This window comes from Sapajus apella, unplaced genomic scaffold (assembly GCF_009761245.1).
Source record: "Sapajus apella isolate SASKATOON/1434 unplaced genomic scaffold, GSC_monkey_1.0 scaffold5, whole genome shotgun sequence".
Classification (NCBI taxonomy): Eukaryota; Metazoa; Chordata; class Mammalia; order Primates; family Cebidae; genus Sapajus; species Sapajus apella.
The window spans coordinates 5277517-5298726 of record NW_022436945.1 but is presented as its reverse complement, the minus strand read 5'-3'; the positions used below and the strand labels follow the sequence as shown (position 1 = coordinate 5298726).

The 21210-nt window shown below is 36.5% G+C and overlaps 2 protein-coding genes across 7 annotated transcripts in view; one reads left to right on the top strand and one right to left on the bottom strand.

The window, feature by feature from the left end:
• Positions 1–15993, top strand: part of FBXL5 (F-box and leucine rich repeat protein 5) — a 41292-nt gene extending 25299 nt beyond the window's left edge. The window contains exons 9-11 of the mRNA XM_032272899.1: positions 448–1173; positions 8282–8430; positions 15200–15993. Coding sequence (XP_032128790.1) covers positions 448–1173; positions 8282–8430; positions 15200–15276 — 952 coding nt within the window. The 3' untranslated portion in view covers positions 15277–15993. The remainder of the gene's footprint in view (positions 1–447; positions 1174–8281; positions 8431–15199) is intronic.
• A 3358-nt stretch (positions 15994–19351) lies between these two features.
• Positions 19352–21210, bottom strand: part of CC2D2A (coiled-coil and C2 domain containing 2A) — a 144901-nt gene continuing 143042 nt past the window's right edge. For all 6 annotated transcript variants that reach the window (XM_032272850.1, XM_032272856.1, XM_032272859.1 and 3 more), the window contains one exon: positions 19352–20081. In XM_032272850.1, the coding sequence (XP_032128741.1) occupies positions 19893–20081 (189 nt within the window). In that variant the 3' untranslated portion in view covers positions 19352–19892. The remainder of the gene's footprint in view (positions 20082–21210) is intronic.

The window sequence follows — 21210 nt, the reverse complement described above, 5'->3', positions numbered from 1 at the left end:
CCATGCAACCATTTATATCAGCACCATTTTCCCATGTTTCAGAGGAGGAGGTATACTCTTCTCTGTCTAAAGCTAATGCTCCATAAATTCTTAGAGCTTGTTTCTTCTGGATTTTCCTCATTAACCATTATTTATTATTTTCTTTCTTTCATGTGTTTACAGCCTTACTTCTGCTGATTACTTTTAGGATAATAAACTTAAGTCTTCCCGTTCTTACCCTTCTCACATCCTACCCTACTGTTAGGTTAGGAATACTTTGATTTCCTAATTACTCTCATTGAGTGTTTGTATCACTAGCACCAAGAATAGTGCATTAACAATAGATATTCAGTAAATATTAAGTGATCATATTAGATGTAAAATGTTTCTTCTAGTTTTTATCTACATACATAAATGCTTTTGAAAAATTTAACAATATCCATTCATAGTCTTGTCTTTTAATTATAGCTGGTCTTGGCTTGGTTGCTGCCAGAGTCTTCGGCATCTTGATCTGTCTGGTTGTGAGAAAATCACAGATGTAGCCCTAGAGAAGATTTCCAGAGCTCTTGGAATTCTGACATCTCATCAAAGTGGCTTTTTGAAAACATCTGTGAGCAAAATTACTTCAACTACATGGAAAAATAAAGACATTACCATGCAGTCCAGCAAGCAGTATACCTGTTTGCACAATTTAAATAACAAGTGCATTGGAGAAGAAATAGATAATGAACACCCCTGGACTAAGCCTGTTTCTCCTGAGAATTTCACTTCTCCTTATGTGTGGATGTTAGATGCTGAAGATTTGGCTGATATTGAAGATGCTGTGGAATGGAGACATAGAAATGTTGAAAGTCTTTGTGTAATGGAAACAGCATCCAACTTTAGTTGTTCCACCTCTGGTTGTTATAATAAGGATATCGTTGGACTAAGGACTAGTGTCTGTTGGCAGCAGCATTGTGCTTCTCCAGCCTTTGCATATTGTGGTCACTCATTTTGTTGTACAGGAACAGCTTTAAGAACTATGTCAGCACTCCCAGAGTCTTCTGCAATGTGTAGAAAAGCATCAAGGACTAGATTGCCTAGGGATAAAGACTTAATTTACTTTGGGAGTGAAAAATCTGATCAAGAGACTGGCCGTGTACTTCTGTTTCTCAGTTTATCTGGATGTTATCAGATCACAGACCATGGTCTCAGGTGAGTTGTCAGTTCCAGAATATTAAAAAATAGACGTGTTCTCATTTCCAATTGGAATGTAAAAATTTTGGCTGGGTGTAGTGGCTCAACGCTTGTAATCCCAGCACTTTGGGAGGCTGAGGCAGGCAGATCATGAGGTCAGGAGTTTGAGACCAGCCTGGCCAACATAGTGAAACCCTGTCTCTACTAAAAATACAAAAATTGGCTGGGCATAATGGCGGGCGCCTGTAGTCTCAGCTACTCGGGAGGCTGAGGCCAGAGAATTGCTTGAATCCAGGAGTTGGAGGTTGCAGTAAGCCAAGATCACACCACTGTACTCAAGCCTGCGTGACAGCTTGCTGTTTTACTCTGATGAGTTTCTTTTGCTGTACAGAAGCTCTTAAGTTTAATGAGATCCCATTTGTCTGTTTTGACTTTTGTTCCCATTGCTTTTGGTGTTTTAGTCATGAAATCCTTGCCTATGCCTGTGTCCTGAATAGTATTGCCTAGGTTTTCTTCTAGGGTTTTTATGGTGTTAGGTCTTATGTTTAAATCTTTAATCCATCTGGAGTTAATTTTTGTGTTACGGGATCCAGCCTCAGCTTTCTGCATATAGCTAGCAGAAGTTCTTAAGTTTAATTAGATCCCATTTGTCTATTTTGGCTTTTGTTGCCATTGCTTTTGGTGTTTTAGTCATGAAATCCTTGCCTATGCCTATGTCCTAAATAGTATTGCCTAGGTTTTCTTCTAGAGTTTTTATGGTTTTAGGTCTTATGTTTAAATGTTTAATCCATCAGGAGTTAATTTTTGTATAAGGTACAAGGAAGGGATGCAGTTTCAGCTTTCTGCATATGGCTAGCCAGTTTTCCCAACACCATTTATTAAGTAGGAAATCCTTTCCCCAGTGCTTGTTTTTGTCAAAGATCAAATGGTTATAGACATGTGGCGTTATTTCTGAGGCCTCTGTTCTGTTCCATTGGTTTATGTAACTGTTTTGGTACCAGTACCATGCTGTTTTGATTACTAAACAAAACAGTTAGTCTAAAAAATGACTCAGAAATTATTAAATTTTTATATAATTAAAAATTGATTTCAAGGGCAGTCAAAATTTTGATGACTCAAATTTTTTTTTCTTTTTTTTTTTTTTCTTTCAAAGAATTTAGAAACTCTTCTAGTAAAAGGTTTTGGAAAACACTGGAGGGGAGCACACATTATTTAAAAGCAAAATTGTAAGGTTTTATTTGAATACCAAAGAGTTTCCTTCCCCACTTCCTGATAAGGCAGAGAGTTAATTTCTTAAATTTGAAGAAAAGCAGAAAAGAGCTTTTGGGTTGTCATTTTGGGATATGATTTTTGATACTCTATTAACAAATTCTGATAATATCAACCTTAGAAAGAACAAAGTGGATAATTTACTGCTGTTGGGATTGGAAATAAACAACACTTCTTCTTTAGGGTTTTCATGAGTATTAGTGAAGAGCTTGCACATGAAGTATTCTTGAAAAAAGAGTTCGCATTTGAATTGAAGGAAAAATTCATTTTGGGAACAAGGGAACACATAGGATCTGTTTTATCTGTGGCTACTTGAAAAAGTCTTGTCTGAGTGCAGATTCCCTCATTTTAATTAAATCTTGAGTCTTTCTAAACATTTAAATTTTGTTGAGCACCTGCTATAGTTCTTGCACTGTTCTAATTGCTAGAGATCTAGAGTAACTAGGACAATTCTCTGCCTTCATGCAGTTTATAATCTAATGGTAGAAATAGACAGAAAACATAGTACAGGATATGAGTATGTTCTGAAGAAGAGTAAAGTAGGGGTATAAGATAAAGAATAGAGAGAATGCTACTTCATGTTTGATGAACCAGGAAAGGCTTCTTTGTAAAGAAGCAGACGTCTTTTTAGTAGAGATAGATAGATGAAATTAGGGCATTCTATGTACATTTCCTGAGAGACTGTGGTTTCATAGAATGAGTTGGAAGTCCTTCTTGTCAGTGTTTTGAAAGAGTGTTTTTTTTTTTTTTTTTTTGAGACTGTGGCTCTGTCACCCAGGTCTTAATGCAGTGGTGCTATCTATCATGGTTTACTGCAGCCTAAATTTTCTAGTTTTCCTCTCACCTCAGCAGCCCCCTTCCCCACCACTGCAAGTAGGTGGGACCACAGGCATGTGCTACCATGCCCGGTTAATTTTTGTGTTTTTGGTAGAGATGGGGTTCACCATGTTGTTTAGGCTGGTCTCAAACAGTCCACCTGCCTTTGCTTCCCGAAGTGCTGGGATTACAGACATGAGCTCCCACATCTGGCCCTGTTTTGGCAGCATTTGAGAAAGGTTGATGATAAATACTTTTTAAATGTTTAGTAAAATTCATCAGTGAAACTATTTTGTTTTGGTCTCTTTGTTGAGAGGGTTTTGATTCATCTTGTTATAAGGCAATTCAGATTTTCTGTTTCTTCTTGATGAGTTTGGATATTTCTTGAGTTTCTGGATTGTGAGTACTATCTTTTAATCATTTTCATCATTATTATATTTAGTCTCATTGTGTTGCCTGGGCTGCCTTCAGACTAGGCACAAGCAATCTTTCCACCTCAGCCTCTTAAGGTATAGTTGGGACTACAGGCACGTACCACCATGCTGGCTTATTATTATCTTTTTTATTTCCATTAAATTAATGTTAATGTCCTCTATTTCATTTCTGACTTTGGTAATTTGTGTCTTCTCTTTTTTCCTTAATCTAGCTAAAGGTTTGTCAATTTTGTTGAAATTCTCAAAGAACAAACTTCTGGTTTTGTTTTTCTTAATTATTTTTGTGTTTGTCATTTAAAAAATCTTTGCTCTCATCTTTATTGTTTCCTCTCCTGCTTTTGGGTTTAGTTAATGTTTCCTTTTCTAATTCCTTTTTTTTTTTTTTTTTTTTTTAATTTCTAACATTTTTTTTTTCCTTTTTGAGATGGAGTCTCGCTGTGTTGCAAGACTGGAGTGCAGTGGCTCAATCTCGGCTCACTGCAACCTCCGCCCCCTGGGTTCAAGCAGTTCTCCTGCCTCAGCCTTCCGAGTAGCTGGGACTACAGGCATGCACCACCATGCCCAGCTAATTTTTGTATTTTTAATACAAAATTAAAAATGGGGTTTCACCATGTTGGACAGGATGGGCTCGATCTCTTGACCTCGTTATCTGTCTGCCTCAGCCTCCCAAAGTGCTGGAATTACAGGCGTGAGCCGTAAATTTCCAACTTTTTAAGTTCAGGGGTACGTGTGCAAAATGGGCAGGTTTGTTACGTAGGTAAATGTGTGCCATGGTGGTTTGTTGCACAGAGCATCCTGTCGCTCACGTGTTAATCCCAGTGTTTACTAGCTATTCTCCCTGATCGTCTCCTTCCTCCCACCCACCACCATCTGTCAGGCACAGTGTGTGTTGTTTCCTCCCATGTGTCCGTGTGTTCTAATCATTTAGCTCCCACTTAAGAGAACATGCAGTATTTGGTTTTCTGTTCCTGTGTTTGTTTGCTAAGTATAGCTTACCAGTTTGGTAGTTTGGTGGTTCCAGCTCCATCCATGTCGGTGATTGATGGATATTTAGGTTGATTCCATGTCTTTGCTATTGTGAATAGTGTTGAAATGAAAATACGCATGCATATGTCTTTATAATAGAATGATTTATATTTCTTTGGTTATATACCTAGAGGAATTGCTGGGTTGAATGGTATTTCTGCCCCTAGGTCTTTTGAGAAATTGCCGTACTGTCTTCCACAGTGGTTGAACTAATTTATACTCCAAACAGTGTAAAAACATTCCTTTTTCTCCACAACCTTGCCAGCATCTATTGTTGTTTGACTTTTTAATAATACCGTCCTGGGAAAGAGGCAGCTTGCCACTGTAGGTTCTGTGAGACAGCTGAAAAACTGTGAGTGCCCAAAGTGTGAAAGGGAAAATGTCCACCCCTGAACATACATCCTCACTGGGGAACCTGAAGGTCCAGGTAAAAGGAAAAGGATTTGACCATACCTGGAGCTGAGATGAATTTCGAGAGTTGGGCAAAATATAGGGTTAGAGGAAGCAGTGGGGAGATCCCTGTGGGCATTCTTGGTCCCCAGAGAAGTCATTTCTGACTATGTCTTGCAGGGGTCATTGGGGAGGGCTGTCACTGGAATTGGGGAAAGACCACAGGGAGAAGGAAACTTCCAGCTGAATTTTCTAATATTTTCAACTGAATGGGAAGTTTCCTGGACAGAATCTGGGAGAAGGGATGAAAGAGGAGTGCAGATATGAGCACAGAGGCCAAGGCAGGCAGAGAGGCATGAAACCTGAAAGCCCTGCTTGCTTTCTCAGTGGGAAGGCTTGTAGCCTGGGGCAACATCTCAGCCCTGCTCACCTGCTTTCTGGTTGAGGGGGATGATGCTGTTGGTGGGGCATGGTTGGAGTGAAACCTGCCTTTTGGGCTGTGTGGGAACTGAGTGAGGCCTGTCACTGCTGGCTTTCCCTCACTTCGCGACCTGTATGACACAGCAGAGACAGCCATAATACCCCTGAGAACATAACTCCATCAGCTTGAGAACCATACCCTAATCCCCCACAGCAGCCACAGCAAGCCCTGCCTAAGGATAGTCTGAGCTCAGACATGCCTAACCCTGCCCTCACCTAGTGGTATTTACCCACCCTGGTAGCCAAAGACAAAGGACGTAATCTCTTGGGAGCTCTGTGGCCCTGCCCACTTCCTGAGAAACCTGAATATTTATCCCAGGTGACCCCTGCAGTATAGCAAGCTCATACCCTCCCTATACTGCAGCTGATGTTTTCTTGAAAGCGGCACCTCCTGGCTGGAGGCTAACCAGCACACTAAACAAAACTACAAACAAGGACCCTCACAGAGTCCACTTCACTCCCTTCTTGTCTCCACTGGAGCAAGTGCTAGTACCCATGGCTGAGAGACCTGAAGACAGATCACGTCACAGGACTTATTGCAGACACTCCCCACTACCAGCCTGGAGTCTGGCAGCTCTACAGGGTGGCTAAGCCCAGAAGAGAAATAACAATCACTGCAGTTTGGCTCTCAGGAAGCCCCATCCCTAGGGGAAGTGGGGAGAGCACCACATCAAGGGAGTACCCTTGTGGGACAAAAGAATCTGAATAACAGCCCTGGAGCCCTAGGTCTTTCCCTCTGACATAGTCTACCCCAGTGAGAAGGAACCAGAAAAACAATTCCGGTAATATGACAAAACAAGGTTGTTAACACCCTTAAAAGAACACACTAGCTCACCAACAGTGAATCCAAATAAATCTCTGAATTGCTAGAAAGAGGAAATTAGAAGGTTCAATTATTAAGCTACTCAAGGAGGCACCAGAGAAAGTGAATACAAACTTAAAGAAATTAAAAAAAAAAGAGTTACAGGATATGGATGGAAAAATTTCCAGAGAAATTTATAGCATAAATAAAAAAAATAATATCAACTTCTGGAAATGAAGGACACACTTCAAGAAATGCAAAATACACTGGAAAGTCTCAATAATAGAATTGAACAAACGAAAGAACTTCAGAGCTTGAAGACAAAGCTTTCAAATTAACCCAGTCTGACCAATAAATAAATAAATAAAATGAGCAAAGCCTCCAAGAACATTGGGATTATGTTAAATGACGAAACCTAAGAATAAATGCTGTTTCCAAGGAAGAAGAGAGTTCTAAAAGTTTGGAAAACATATTTGAGAGAATAATCAAGGAAAACTTCTCTGGTCTTCTTAGATATCTAGACATCCCAATACAAGAAGCCGCCTTTTAATTTTATCCTATTTATGTAAATATTGCTTTTATTCTTCTAGTATGTGCCATTAGGTTTTATTTTTTATTGAAATGTAATTCACATACCATAAAATTTATTGTATACACTTCAGTGATTTTTAGTATAATTACAAGGTTGTTCAACCATTCACCACAGACTAATTCAAAACATTTTCATCATTCCAAAAAGAACCCCATACTTATACTTATTAGCAGTCACTTCTCATTCCCCGTTTCCCCAGCCTTTGATAACCATGATTAGACTTTGTGTCTCTGTGGATTTACTGGAATGGTAATATTAATGGAATCATTCAACATGTGACCTTTTGTATCTGGCTTTTAAAATTTAAATTAGGCTTATGTTTTCAAGGTTTGTGTACATTATACTACGTGTCAGTACTTTGTGGCTGCAGAATATTTTGTATGTTATACTATGTGTCAGTACTTTGTGGCTGCAGAATATTTAATTGTATCGATAAACCACATTTTATTTATCCATTTATTAATTAATGAACATTTGGGTTGTTCCCACTTTCTATTATGAATAATGCTACTGTGAACATTCATGTGCAAGTTTTTGTGTAAATGTGGTTTTAATTGTCTTGGATATATACCTAGGACAGGAATTGCTGGATCATATGCCAAGTATATCTGTAATTTTTTTAGAAACTGCCCAGCTGGTCATTAAATTTTAAGCTTTGGTAATTTTCTTGATAATTTTTACCTACACAGTCTGGCAGGTGAATGAACATTACAACTCCAGGGTTCAGTACTTGCTCTAAAAATTGAGTTGCCATGATGTTTTTATAAAGAAGAGTTTTACAGGCCTGGCGCGGTGGCTCAAGCCTGTAATCCCAGCACTTTGGGAGGCCGAGGCGGGTGGATCACAAGGTCAAGAGATCGAGACCATCCTAGTCAACATGGTGAAACCCCGTCTCTACTAAAAAAATACAAAAAATTAGCTGGGCATGGTGGCACGTGCCTGTAATCCCAGCTATTCAGGAGGCTGAGGCAGGAGAATTGCCTGAACCCAGGAGGCGGAGGTTGCGGTGAGCCGAGATCGCGCCATTGCACTCCAGCCTGGGTAACAAAAGCGAAACTCCGTCTCAAAAAAAAAAAAAAAAAAAAAATGAAGAGTTTTACAGATTTTTTTTTTAATTGAATGTAAGGAAAAATATAGAATATTTTCTGAGTTAAATGTATTTCTGCCTAAGGATGAGGTTATCAGTGTTTTACAGAAATTCTTAAAATTTCTCATTACCATATTGAAAAGTATGTAAAATAGTGGTTCAGTGGCCCACAGGAATACAAACTTTTTATAGATTAATGTCTTCAAATTGTCAAATTATTTTTCTTGCAGGGTTTTGACTCTGGGAGGAGGGCTGCCTTATTTGGAGCACCTTAATCTCTCTGGTTGTCTTACTATAACTGGTGCAGGCCTGCAGGATTTGGTTTCAGCATGTCCTTCTCTGAATGATGAATACTTTTACTACTGTGACAACATTAACGGTAATGCTTTTTAACAATGCGATAATTTTGAAGGAATTAATTTAAAATTTTTTAGCAGTTCTAATAATTTTTCCATTTAGTTTTCTAGATTTCTAATTACCAGACTGTCTTACTTTCAGATTTAAACTTGATAAAATTTTAAAATTATATTTTCATTAATTAACATCTTGAAAGGTAAGTTTTTCTTGCAGATGTATATTCTAAATAGCCGTTGTGTCAGATTTTTGAGGCATGTAATAGTGTAATCAAAAATGGTAAGTTAATAGAGACACTAAAATTCCTATTAAAAATTTTGGGTATTCCTCTAGAGTCTTGCAGCACTCATTAAGAATTTAGAACTATTGATGTTCTAGATAACGCTGACTTCTTAGACTCATTTTTCTTGTAAGACAGCTTTATCAAATATAGAAAAATGAGGACTTTGGTAATATGGACTTCCAGAGTTTCTGGATCTGATGTCAAATAAATCTTACTGAAGATTGAGGGCTAAGTGTAGTATCTAGTATTGAGAAGAGGCTGAGATGCTTAAGACATGACTAGAATTTCTATAGTATCTTGGAAATTGATTCCTGAACCTACTTTCAAAAATCACAAGAAATATTTCTTGATTTTTTTTTAACATTCTACCCTACAGTGGGCTTATTAAACATTCTTTTTCAAAGTAGATTCAGTGCCTTTTTGCACATTTGACAGTCACTGGTAGAGACTGAATTTCCCAGAAGCATAAATAGCTGCTCTTCTGTTAATAGTAAGCAAATCAGCCTTCTGTATTGATAACTGGAGAAGATTTTAGATGGGCCAGACTACTATGTACCTGTCTTTTTTAATATTATGTCCTATTGTCTTTGAGTGCCCAATTCACCTTAAGATGACAGGAAGATCAACAGAATTCTTCTTCTCAGGCAGAATAATTGACAGGAATCAGGAAGACTAGAGGGAGTAATGACATACCACAAAGTCGAGAAATGAACAAATAAAATAGAGAAATTAACAAATCTGCTATTTCTCAGATAAGATTTTCCTTAAAATATGTAAGACAAAACAGGAGATTGCAACCTTATTTCTGGAATCACATTGTTACGCAGGAGATGACCTCTCATGTTCTTGATATATCAACACTAAGTTGGACATTTCTTTGTTCTCTGTTACCTTCTGAGTATAATCAAGGAATGGCGAAAGTGAATGTCATTGTAGTTGCAACATGCTAAGCCTATGAAAACAAAATGTGATTGAGGCAGTGAAGCAGTTACTTTTGTGGATGCAGTGGATTTGAGAAGGGAGTTTTGTTTTGTTAGCATAAGCTTATTTCATTGTAGATTTCGTGCTATAGTTCCTCAGGCTTATAGGACATATTATCAAGAGTTATTAATAAGCAATTATTTTTATAAGAAAAAATTGTATTTGTATGTTATACTTGACTTTTTCATATTGATTTCAACATAGGTTGTGCTTGAGAATAAATCTCACAGTCAAATTCATTATATTTATTTTTGGGTAGAGGAAGGGGACTGGGTACCTACTTGTTTTGCGTTTGTGTGTTTTTAAACTTTGAAATAATTTAGATGATGGGATAATATTAAATACTTAAAATCTTTTGCACTTTGTCCTTATGAATTTCCTCTAAACTGGTTTTGAATATATAGTTTCAAAGGAGCTATTACATTCTTTTTGTTGAATGTAAACATTTTTTGGATAAATGATTTTTTTTAAGTAAATGAATTGTAATGAAGATATCTGACTTTGAAAGATTTGAAAGGAAATTGCAGTGCTTGTATAATCCAATATTAACTCTCCTTTTATAGCTTATTGAAGCATGATTTGGGGGAATGGAAAGCCTTTAAAATTTACAGGGTGACTTGTTATATAACTTGGTGTCTCAGAGTTCCACATAGGTTGTTCTTAAAGCAATGCTCTGTTTCAGTCCTTTCCTTGAAAGGATATATGGACAACCTAGAAAGTGTTAGAATGAGGTTGTGTTGTATCTAGTTTTGCAAGATGACACTTGATCCAATATCTTTCAAAACAGTTCAGCTTGTACAGTAGATATTTAATGAAAGCTCAGGGGCCTCCTTGTTACTATTTTTATTATTTCTGAAAGTAGTCAATGTGTTTGTTTTGTTTTGTTTTTTTGGGGTTTTTTTTTTTTGAGATGAAGTCTCGTTCTGTCGCCCAGGCTGGAGTGCAAGGGCGCAATCTTGGCTTACCACAACACACACTTCCCAGGTTCAAGCGATTCTCCTGCCTCAGCCTCCTGAGTACCTGGATTTACAGGCACATGGTACCACGCCCGGCTAATTTTTATAGTTTTAATACAGACAGGGTTTCACCATGTTGATCAGGCTGATCTCGAACTCCTGACCTTGTGATCTGCTTGCCTCGGCCTCCCAAAGTGCTGGGATTACAGACATGAGCCATCGCGCCCAGCTGTCAGTGTATTTAATATGTGGTATTAGAGCAATGGAGAAGTGTATTTAGGTGACAAATTATATTTCAAATATTTGAAAGTAACATTTAACTAAAAATATACTTTTTAAAAGAAAATCTATATAGTTAACTATCAGATTACTAAATATAAAAAAGTAAATGCTGATAAACATTAGTCATTAAGTAATACATGATAAGTAAAGCAGAATGATCTATTTTCCAAGCACTAGCAGAGATTTTGGAGAAGATAAATTAGTTATCGTATATTCAAACAGTGACTACCTTTAGCAAGACACTGTACATAAAGTGTGTTGATATAAAATGCAAATTTAGATTATTCTGAATGATTCTTTATGACTTTTACATTTATTTGATTGATTATACTTGAATATAAAAGACTCCTTAGCCATAACATTGAAAGGAATCTTTAACGTTTAAGACGTGTTAAATGGAATGGCATAGTTTTAGTGCTGTGGAGAACATTTGAACAATGATAGAAAATAAACTTTTTTACTGAGTTGCATTTCAATGTATGTATAATTTATAAATGAAGATAGATTAGCTCATAGTTTTGGAGGTGACACAGTCTCAGATGATATGCTCTTTTATGTTTCTAATTTAAGTTAAAGAGGAATAAAGGTAAGTGAAGGTAAGTGCAGATATACAGCATAAGCATAAGTAATATACTTATGTCATTCTAATATACTTAGAACCCAGTAAAAACAAGTTATTTAATAATAAAAATCTGGAGAAATAATAGCTAACCTTATACTTCCTTTCATCTAATACTTAAAAATGCTTTCTTACAAGATTATTCTGTACCATACATTTAAATATTTTAATGATTATTTAATTATGTTTTTCTATTTTCTTTATTATTCTTTAACATAATTTAGGCTTCATATATCTTAACCATTTGCGTTCTTTATCTTACATTGAGATGGAAGTTTGCTGGTGATAAGTCAAATATTTAAAGGGAACTACCTTGTGAATTGTCTGTGTCTATTAAAGCGTAGCTGTCTACCTGAGATACTAAGCAATCCATCATATCTAAGTCATATTTCTTTCTAATGCTCCCTCACCTTTTCTGTTGTCATTTATTCTGTTATCCATTTATTCTCTTTTCTGAACAGTCCTTCAATGTTACTTAAGGATTTCATTGTTAATGTTGCTTATACTTCCCATGCTTTGGAAAGTGCTAGTCTCTTGTTTTCTACAACATGATAACTGAATTTAAAACAGTGCTTGTCTTCATTTTTGTTTTGGTTCAGGCTTTCAGCAGATCCTTTAATGGATGCTGTCACTTTCATAATTATTGGGATCAGACACCAGTAACTGCTCCATTATTAACCTTATGATAGGATTATGGTTTTTAATCGTTTAATATTACAGTTACTGATTAAGTTTTTATAGGGTTCTTTAGACAGATTCTGCTTTCAAATTTGAAAACAATATATTAATTCTCTCTTTATTCTGTACCCTTAGAATCTCACTGAAACTCAATTCTAGTGAACTTAGCACGTATTCAGAGTTCTTGCTTATATTCATATAAAATGTGCCTACTCAGTGAGTGGGCACATTTTACATCAGTATAAACAAGAACTTTGTTTTGTGATAAATGACATACTGACAGTAGGATTGTGCTTTTTACCTAATACAGAGTGAAGACTTTTATTCCTACATATCTTCCCCCATTATCTCTCCCACCATCCTTTAGACTTCAAGAGCAAAATGACCCAGGTAGCTAGGGTAGAAACTGAGCATGTGGACCCTACATCTTTTGGGAAGGATGGTGAAAAAATATGTCTTGTCTGAATCTCTAGGAGAATAGCTTTCTGTTTGTTCTTTTGAGTCTCCCTTTTACTTTATCCTTTGAAAACCAGTTGTCTGCTTCACTTCCATTGCTTCCAGACATGACATACGATTTTTCATAGGCTGCTGTTGAAATTTAGCATAATATTTCTCCTTTATCTTTCTGTCCTTTTAAAAAATAGGAATATATTAAGTCCTCAGTGTTGTTGATATGTTGTTGGAGACTGACTTTAAAGAAAATAACATACAGGAAATCCTCAGATAGTGTCATTTTATTATAATGATGAAAACATAACAGCTAGTTTCATTATACATTATTTTGCTTAGCGTCACAGTTTCTAAAAACCTATCAATGACATTAAGTGAGGACTTAAAGGTATAGGTGTTTCGAAGTATTTGAGGGAATTGCAGTTTGAAAAAATTATATGAGAGTCTTTATGTCTCTTCTTATTTCTTTTAAACAATTTAGAATGGAATTTTAATCTGATAAAATGATAATCAGATCCATTTTGGCAAAGCCCAATGAATCAGGCATTTCATCATGGACTAAAGGTCAGAGCAGGGGAATGGCAGTGAGGCAGGGCTTGTGTCTTGAGGAGAGGCACTACGTGATTGGTGGACAAAACAGTGAGCAGTGTAAGGAGTGAGGAAAGACAAGCTAAGAAGGGGACACTGGGTGGTGCAGTCTGTAAAGCTGGCAATATATTCAAAGGAAAAACTTGGTCAAAAATTGGCAGTAGAAGAAGGATTTCAGATCATAGTGTTTCTTATCAGGGCATTTTTAATAAGTACTCAATATGTACTAAAACATTTTATCTTGCGTTTTTAGTTAAGATTAATGTTTATCTTATTTTAAGGGAAAATAATCTTAATAAAATGCTACTCATGGATTTTAAATATTTGATATATTTAACTTTTCATTTAAAGACCAGAAGAGATTGTTATTTTGATTAGATAAAAATTAGCTTTAGTAATTCAACTTTATATTTAAAATAATTCTAAACTTTTTGCTATGGAAAAATTTAAACATATAAACAGTATAATATAACAAATCCTTTGTACTGTCAGCTTCAGCAGTTATTAACCTGTGGCTAGTCTCATTTCATCTATATCATTGCCCATTCCCATACCTGTTCCCCTATTAAGCTAATCACAGATGTCATGTCAACTTAAAAACTAAATATGACTGAAAGCATAAGCTATTGTAATTGCACATATTTGTGTAATGTTATAGTTTCTTTCCTTAAAGATATGTTACCATTTCTGTAATATGTGAACACTATACTTTAATGAGTATAGTTCTTAAGAAATTTGCCCTTTGTATTTTGTATGTGCCTCTTGGGGGGAATATAAGGAAAAGTTAAATTTCTGGAAATTAATGTGTTTTATGTGTTTAGTTGCAAGTAATTATTATGGTAGCATTAGCCTAGTTACTTTTCTTTTTCTTTTTTTTTTTGGTAATTAAATGCTATTTTAGAAAACAAAGGTAGATTTAAAATGTGTTTCTGAGTTAAACTAGATATCGCCCCAGAGTACTGTGATTTTTCAATTATAATCCATTTGATATATTTGGCAGCAAAATTATATTTCATGTACAGTTTTCATTTTATACTGTCCTTTATATCACAATTGCAAGTATTTTGGTTGTTCTAGTTGATATGTAAAGAACTAATTAACTGCTCTTTATTTGTTCATGGTGCAGACATACTGAAAGCCTTCAATATACTTGAAACAGTCTTTTCCACATTGGCCTGCTTTTATGAAAATATTCTTTCAAAGTACTTAACATTTGAATATGTGCTGTGAAACCTCTTCTTTGATATTTTCTAGTTCTTAGCTTTGTTCCCTAATGGATCTTTTATTTAGTGCCTGGGTAGCATAGTGTGACTGGGATAAAATGTCAGTTATTCCACATATGTTTTATTATTATTTGTAAGTGAATGATAATTTTTACTTTCTTAGATAAAGTTTAATTGATCACTCATTATATAATTTTGGAAAATAATTTCATGTAATCCTACTATATATAGATATTTTTGGCTACAAATATTAAATAAAAATATGGCAAATATATTGTCTGTTTATATAGTTTTTCTTCAAAATTTGAATATATTTATTATAATTGCTCAATACTGAATTATTTAGCTTATCAATTACAGTTAGGATTGTTTTTGCCTTTATTTCATTTCTAGGGGGATGTTCAGATTATAAGAATCTATTTTTAAGTTAGCTTTGCAGTCTTGCTTCTGTGGATTGTCTCTGTTCAGTTTTGGGTTTTTATATTGTAAAGTTGTTGCTAAAAATTAATTTTTTCCCTTCTCCCTCTTACCTTTTGGACCATGAAGGATATATTAATTAAAGTCAAGCTGTTATTGGTGATTTTTGTGTCTGAATAAGTTTTTATGCACTCACTTCCATGATATAAATGTACTGCTAGTAAAACCATTGAATGTTTTAGCTCCTTCATAAGCAAAATTATTTTTATGTGATCTCTAAGAAATTCCTCCTTTCACATTTTTCTGTTTTCATACAGGTCCTCATGCTGATACCGCCAGTGGATGCCAGAATTTGCAGTGTGGTTTTCGAGCCTGCTGCCGCTCTGGCGAATGACCCTTGACTTCTGACCTTTGTCTACTTCATTTAGCTGAGCAGGCTTCCTTTCATGCACTTTACTCATAGCACATTCTTGTGTTAACCATCCCTTTTTGAGCGTGACTTGTTTTTGCCCCATTTCTTACAACCTCAGAAATCTTAATTTACTAGTGAATTGTAATGTTGTTTCTCTTGCAAATTATACTTTTGTTTTAGAAAGGGATTAGGTCTTTTCAGAAGGGTGAGAACAGTCTTACCAGATTTCTTTTAAATGAAATGCTTTAAAGAATGTTGCTAATGCCATGTCATTTAAAGTATTTCATAGATTATTTTGGTTTTTAAAATCCATAGGGGTTATTGGTTCTCTTTATACATTAACACTGTACCAAGCTTTGCAGATCTTTTTGGACATACATGTCTGATGACTTATTTTCAAAGATAGCACATTTTGGAAACTAATCTCTTTTCCATATAAATTTCCTTTTATTTGAACAATTCTCAGAAGGCCAATTCAAACAAACCCACATTTAAGATTCTTTAGGATTATAGAAAAACTGGCTTCTGGGTGTTAGCTCAGTGAGCTAGGAAAGCACCAATCCATAATTGTTTTCTTTAAGGATACCTTGTTCTCACCACTGTCCCTATATCATCAAATTTGGGAGAGATTTTTAAAAATACCATAATCATTTGAAGAAATGTATAAATAAAATCTACTTTGAGGACTTTACCAAGTAATACTGTTGTGCTGTGATTTTTATTATAAATCTCAATCCAGGTTTACTTTAGTATAGAATAGGACTAAATAATTTGTTTTGAGCTCCCATGAACTCATTATCTTAACAAATAATTTTAGACACATACTGAATTTTGTTGAGCTGAATTTTCTTTTTGAAATTATTCAGTAGTCAAAATTTGAATCTGTAAGTTTATCTACATTGCTCTGTTAAAAGATCATGATGGAGACCTGCCACCTAGAAAGGCGCATACTAGTGCCTTTAAGTTCAGTTTTATGTCATGCTATGTGAAGTTTTATATGACGAAGAAGAAAATGGCATTTTCCACCTATTGATACACATGCAGGCATATGTCATTTTATTGTGCTTCACTTTATTGCACTTTGCAGATAATGCATTTTTTTTTTTTTAACAAATTGAATGTTTATGGCAACTCTGTGTCGAGCCAGTCTATTGGTGCCATGTTTCGTACCATGGCACCAATAGACTGGCTCCCTTCATGTATCGTACATTTTAATAATTCTTGGAGTATTTCATTCTTTTTCAGTATTATTAAATCTGTTATGGTGATCTGTGATCAATGATTGTTGTTACTATTGTAATTGCTTTGGAATGTCATGAACTGGGCCCTAATAAGGCAGAGAACTTAATTGATAAATATTAATGTATGTTCTACCAACTGTTCCTGTCTCTCCTCAGACCTTCCTATTTCTAGAGACACAACAATATTGAAATTAGGCCCCAGTTAATAACCTTGTGGTGGACTTTAAGTGTTGAAGTGAAAGGAACAGTCCTGGCTCTCACTTTGTTTTAGTTTTTGAGACGGAGTTTTACTCTTGTTGCCCAGGCTGGAGTGCAATGGCATGATCTCAGCTCACTGCAACCTCTGCCTCCCAGGTTCAAGTGATTCTCCTGCCTCAGCCTCTCAATTAGCTGGGATTACAGGCTTGTACCACCACGCCTGGCTAATTTTGCATTTCTATAGAGATGGAGTTTCTCCATGTTGGTCAGGCTGGTCTTGAACTCCTGACCTCAGGTGATCCACCCGCCTCAGCCTCCCAAAGTGCGGGGATTACAGGCGTGAGCCGCCATGCCCGGCATTTCTCTTACTTTAAATCAAAAGCTAGAAATGATTAGGCTTAGTGAGCAGGACACGTCAAAAACTTAGATAGGCCCATATCCATGTTTCTTGTGCCATACAGCCAAGTTGTGAATGCAACAGGAAAGTTCTTGAAGGAAATTAAAAGTGGTATTCCAGTGAACACCCAAAGGTAAGAAAGTGAAACAGCTTTATTGCTGATTGGAAGAAAGTTTTAGTGATCTGGATAGATGAAAAATTCATGGCCATGAAATTCCCTTAAGCCAAAGCCTAATTCAGAGTAAGACCCTAACTTTCTTGAATTCTATGAAGGCTGAGAGGTGTAAGGAAGCTTCAGAAAAGTTTGAAGCTAGCAGAGGTAGACTCATGAGGTTTAAGGAAAGGAGGCATCTCTATAACAAAAATGCAAGGTGAAGTAGCAGGTGCTAATATACAAGCTACAGCAAGTTATTCAGAACATCTAGGTAGCTAAGGTCATTGATTTGAAAGTGGCTACACTAAAGAACAGATTTTTCAGTGTGTAGACAAAACAGCCTTCTATTGGAAGAAGATGCCGTCTAGGTCTTTCATAGTTAGAGAGGAGAAATCAATGCCTGGCTTAAAAGGACAGGTAGACTCTTACGTTAGAGATTGATGCAGCTAGTTACTGTTGAAGAGAACGCTCATTTGCCATTCTGAAAAACCTGAGGCCCTTAATAATTAGGCTAAATCTACTCTGTGCTCTATAAATTGAACAGCAAAGCCAGTATAATAACACATCTGTGTACAGCATGGTTTGCTCACCATTTTAGGCCCACTGTTGAGACCTACTGCTCAGAAAATAAGACTTCTTTCAAAATATTACTGCTTATTGACAAGGCTTCTGGTCACCCAAAAGCTCTGATGGAGATGTACAAGGAAATTAATGTTTTCATGCCTGTTAACACAGCATCTATTCTGCAGCTCCATGCAGAATTTACTCCTTGGATCAAGAAATAATTTTGACTTTTAAGTCTTATTAAGAAATACATTTTGTAAGGCTATAGCTGCCATAGATGGTGATTTCTCTGATGGATCTGGGCAAAGTAAATTGAAAATATTCTGGAAAGGATTCAATTAGAAGGATTCACCATTCTAGATGCCATTAAGAATATTCGTGATTCATTGGAGAAGGTAAAAATATCAATATTAACAAGAGTTTGGACGAAGTTGATTCCCACTCTCAGTGGATGTCTTCGAAGGGTTCCAGACTTCAGTGGTGGAGGAAGTAACGGCAGATGTGAAAATAGTAAGAGAACTAGAATTAGAACCCCAGTATGTGACTGAATTGCTGCAATCTCAGGATAAAACTCAAATGGATACAGAGTTGCTTATGGATGAGCAAAGAACGTTTCTTTCTTGGTCGGGTGGGGTAGCTCACTCTTGTAATCCCAGCACTTTGGGAGGCTGAGGCAGGAAGATTGCTTGTGTTCAGGAGTTCAAGGCCAGCCTAGACAACATAGAGTGAGGCCGTGTCTCTTCAAAAAATAAACAATTAGCTGGGTCTGGTAGCATGTGCCTGTAGTCCCAGCTACTTGAGAGACCTAGGTAGAAGGATTGCTTGAGCCTAGGAAGTTGAGGCTGCAGTAAACCATGATGACATCACTGCACTCTGGATGACAGAGCAAGACCCCGTCTCAAAGTTTTTGGATATGGACACTACTCCCTGTTAAAGATGCTGTGAACATTGTTGAGATGGCAACTAAAGATTTAGAATATTACATAAACAATTGATAAAGCAGTGGCAGAGTTTGAGAAGACTGACTCAAGTTTTGAAAGAGGTTCTGTGGGTAAGATGTTATCAGATAGTGTTTCAGGCTACAGAGAAATCATGAAGAGTCCATCAATGCAACAAACTTCATTGTTGTCTTATTTTAAGAAATCTCCCAGCCACCCCAACCATCAGCAACCACCAGTTGCTAATCAGCCAGCAACATCAAGGCAAGACCCTCCCATCAGCAAAAATTACAACTTGCTGAAGGCTCAGATGGTCATTAGCACTTTTTAACAAAGTATTTCTAAATTAAGGTGTGTACAGTTTTGAGATACGCTTTTGCACACTTAGTACACTATAATATAGTATAAACATAACTTTGCACTGGGAAACCAAAAAAATTGATGTGACTCATTTTATTGCAGTATTCACTTTAAGCAGTGGTCTGGAACCAAGTACACAGTATCTCTGAGGTATGACTACATCCTGTGGAAGATGAAGTAATCTTGCAGTCTAGTTCTTTGTGGATATTTATTTGTTTTGCATATTTGGAGAGAGGAGGAGGAGCAGTGATAAAAACTGGTAAACTTTCAGTTCAGGCAAATTATCTTAGGGTTGTCTAAAGATGAAGAAAGAATCATCTAATGGAATATAAATAACTCACTACTGCTTTCTATTTCAACTAACATTTGAATTAAACACAGCAAAGGGGGAGGAACTCTAAAGGCTCTAATGATGCTCTATTTAAAGCTTTACCTTGCTCTAGGGTAAAACTTGGTAAGTTTCTCTCACTTTCATTCCGTTGCTGTTAATATTTGTCCAAGTGAAAGGTAAGTACAAAGGCATAGAGGCGGGAAGTACATAATGTACCCTACTCTGGGTAGTCTCAGTTGAATTTCAGGGTCTAGTGGCAGAGACAGACAGACTACTAAATAAAGCACTTACTTTGCACAGTTAAAAACATGATTATTTTATTATTTGCCAATATGTTCTGATGTGATCCATATAATTTTAAATCTCATATTCTAATTGTAGTTTTTAGGTGATACAAAAAGTACAGTGAAAAAAATTACCTGTTACGTATAAGGGAAGCAACATAGATCCAAACAGACAAAACATTTTTGGGGTATGGGTGTATGTATACAGCTAAAGCAAATTCAACATTAGGAACATCAATATTATGTACTCCAGTACTATACACAGCGTCAATTAAAGGCTTCACTTCAGAATAAGGCATGTGAAGAGGAAATCCAGAGAACTGAAGGGAAAAAAACATTTGTAATCATTAGTGAAGTCTGAAGATTTAATACATTTTTCCTATGTAAATGTATGCAATTCTTACTATAAGTCTTCTGGATTTCAGTTGTGTTTTTCTACTCAGCTATTTATTAGCAATACAGAAAATCGAGTTGCTTAATATCCATTTTGTTTTCCTTGCTAGCATGTAGGTGTATAAGCCACCTGTTAGTCACCCCATCACTGTTCCCTTCCCTCTTTTTGATAGTACTTAGTATGCATAGTAACCCATGCAATTCCAGAGACCTAGGTACCTAAGTTAAACTACACCAATACATTTATTTTTTTCTTTTTTCTTTTTTTTTTGAGACAGGTCTCACTCTGTTGTCCATGTTAGAGTGCAGTGGCATGATCATGGCTCACTGCAGCCTTGGCCTCCTGCTGGCCTCAAATGGTCCCCCGACTTTAGCCTCCTGAATAGCTGGGATTGCAGGCAAGCACCACCATGCCTGGCTACTTTTTATATTTTTTGTGGAGATGGGGTTTTGCCATGGTGCCCAGGCTGGTCTTGAACTCCTGGGCTCAACTGATTCACCTGCCTCAGCCTCCCAAAGTGCTGGGATTACAGGTGTGAGCCATGGTGCCCAACAATAATTTTTGGCCCCTTGGCTACAATGATTGATCCACAGAGATGGGCAAGGGAGTCTCAGAGCGCGTCTTGGGAAATTTAGGAATAATGGCACATGATATTCTCCTGCTTTGGATGTGTGTGCAGATGTAAGTTATGGAAGTGTTCCAGCATTTGCTTCCATGAGGAAACCTAGTGTCAGGATGATGCCATCATATGGAGGGGAAGGGCAGAATAGGAAGACTTGCAGAAGAGTGGGACAGCCCTGATAGCTACCCTCTAAGCTTTACTTAAGCCAGTACATTCTGTATTGCTCAAGCCTGTTTGAGTTTTCTGATATTTGAACTAAAATATCCTGGCTGAGACGTGCCTTTTAAGTTAAACGATAAATTGTACTCAGTGAATGATCTAATTTGACCTTCACACTGTTTAGCTAACAAGGCTTACTGTTAAGTCTTAGGAGCCTGCTTTCTAGGTTTTGTCATCCAGCTATAGCATGTGAACATATAGCACTACCAGCAGG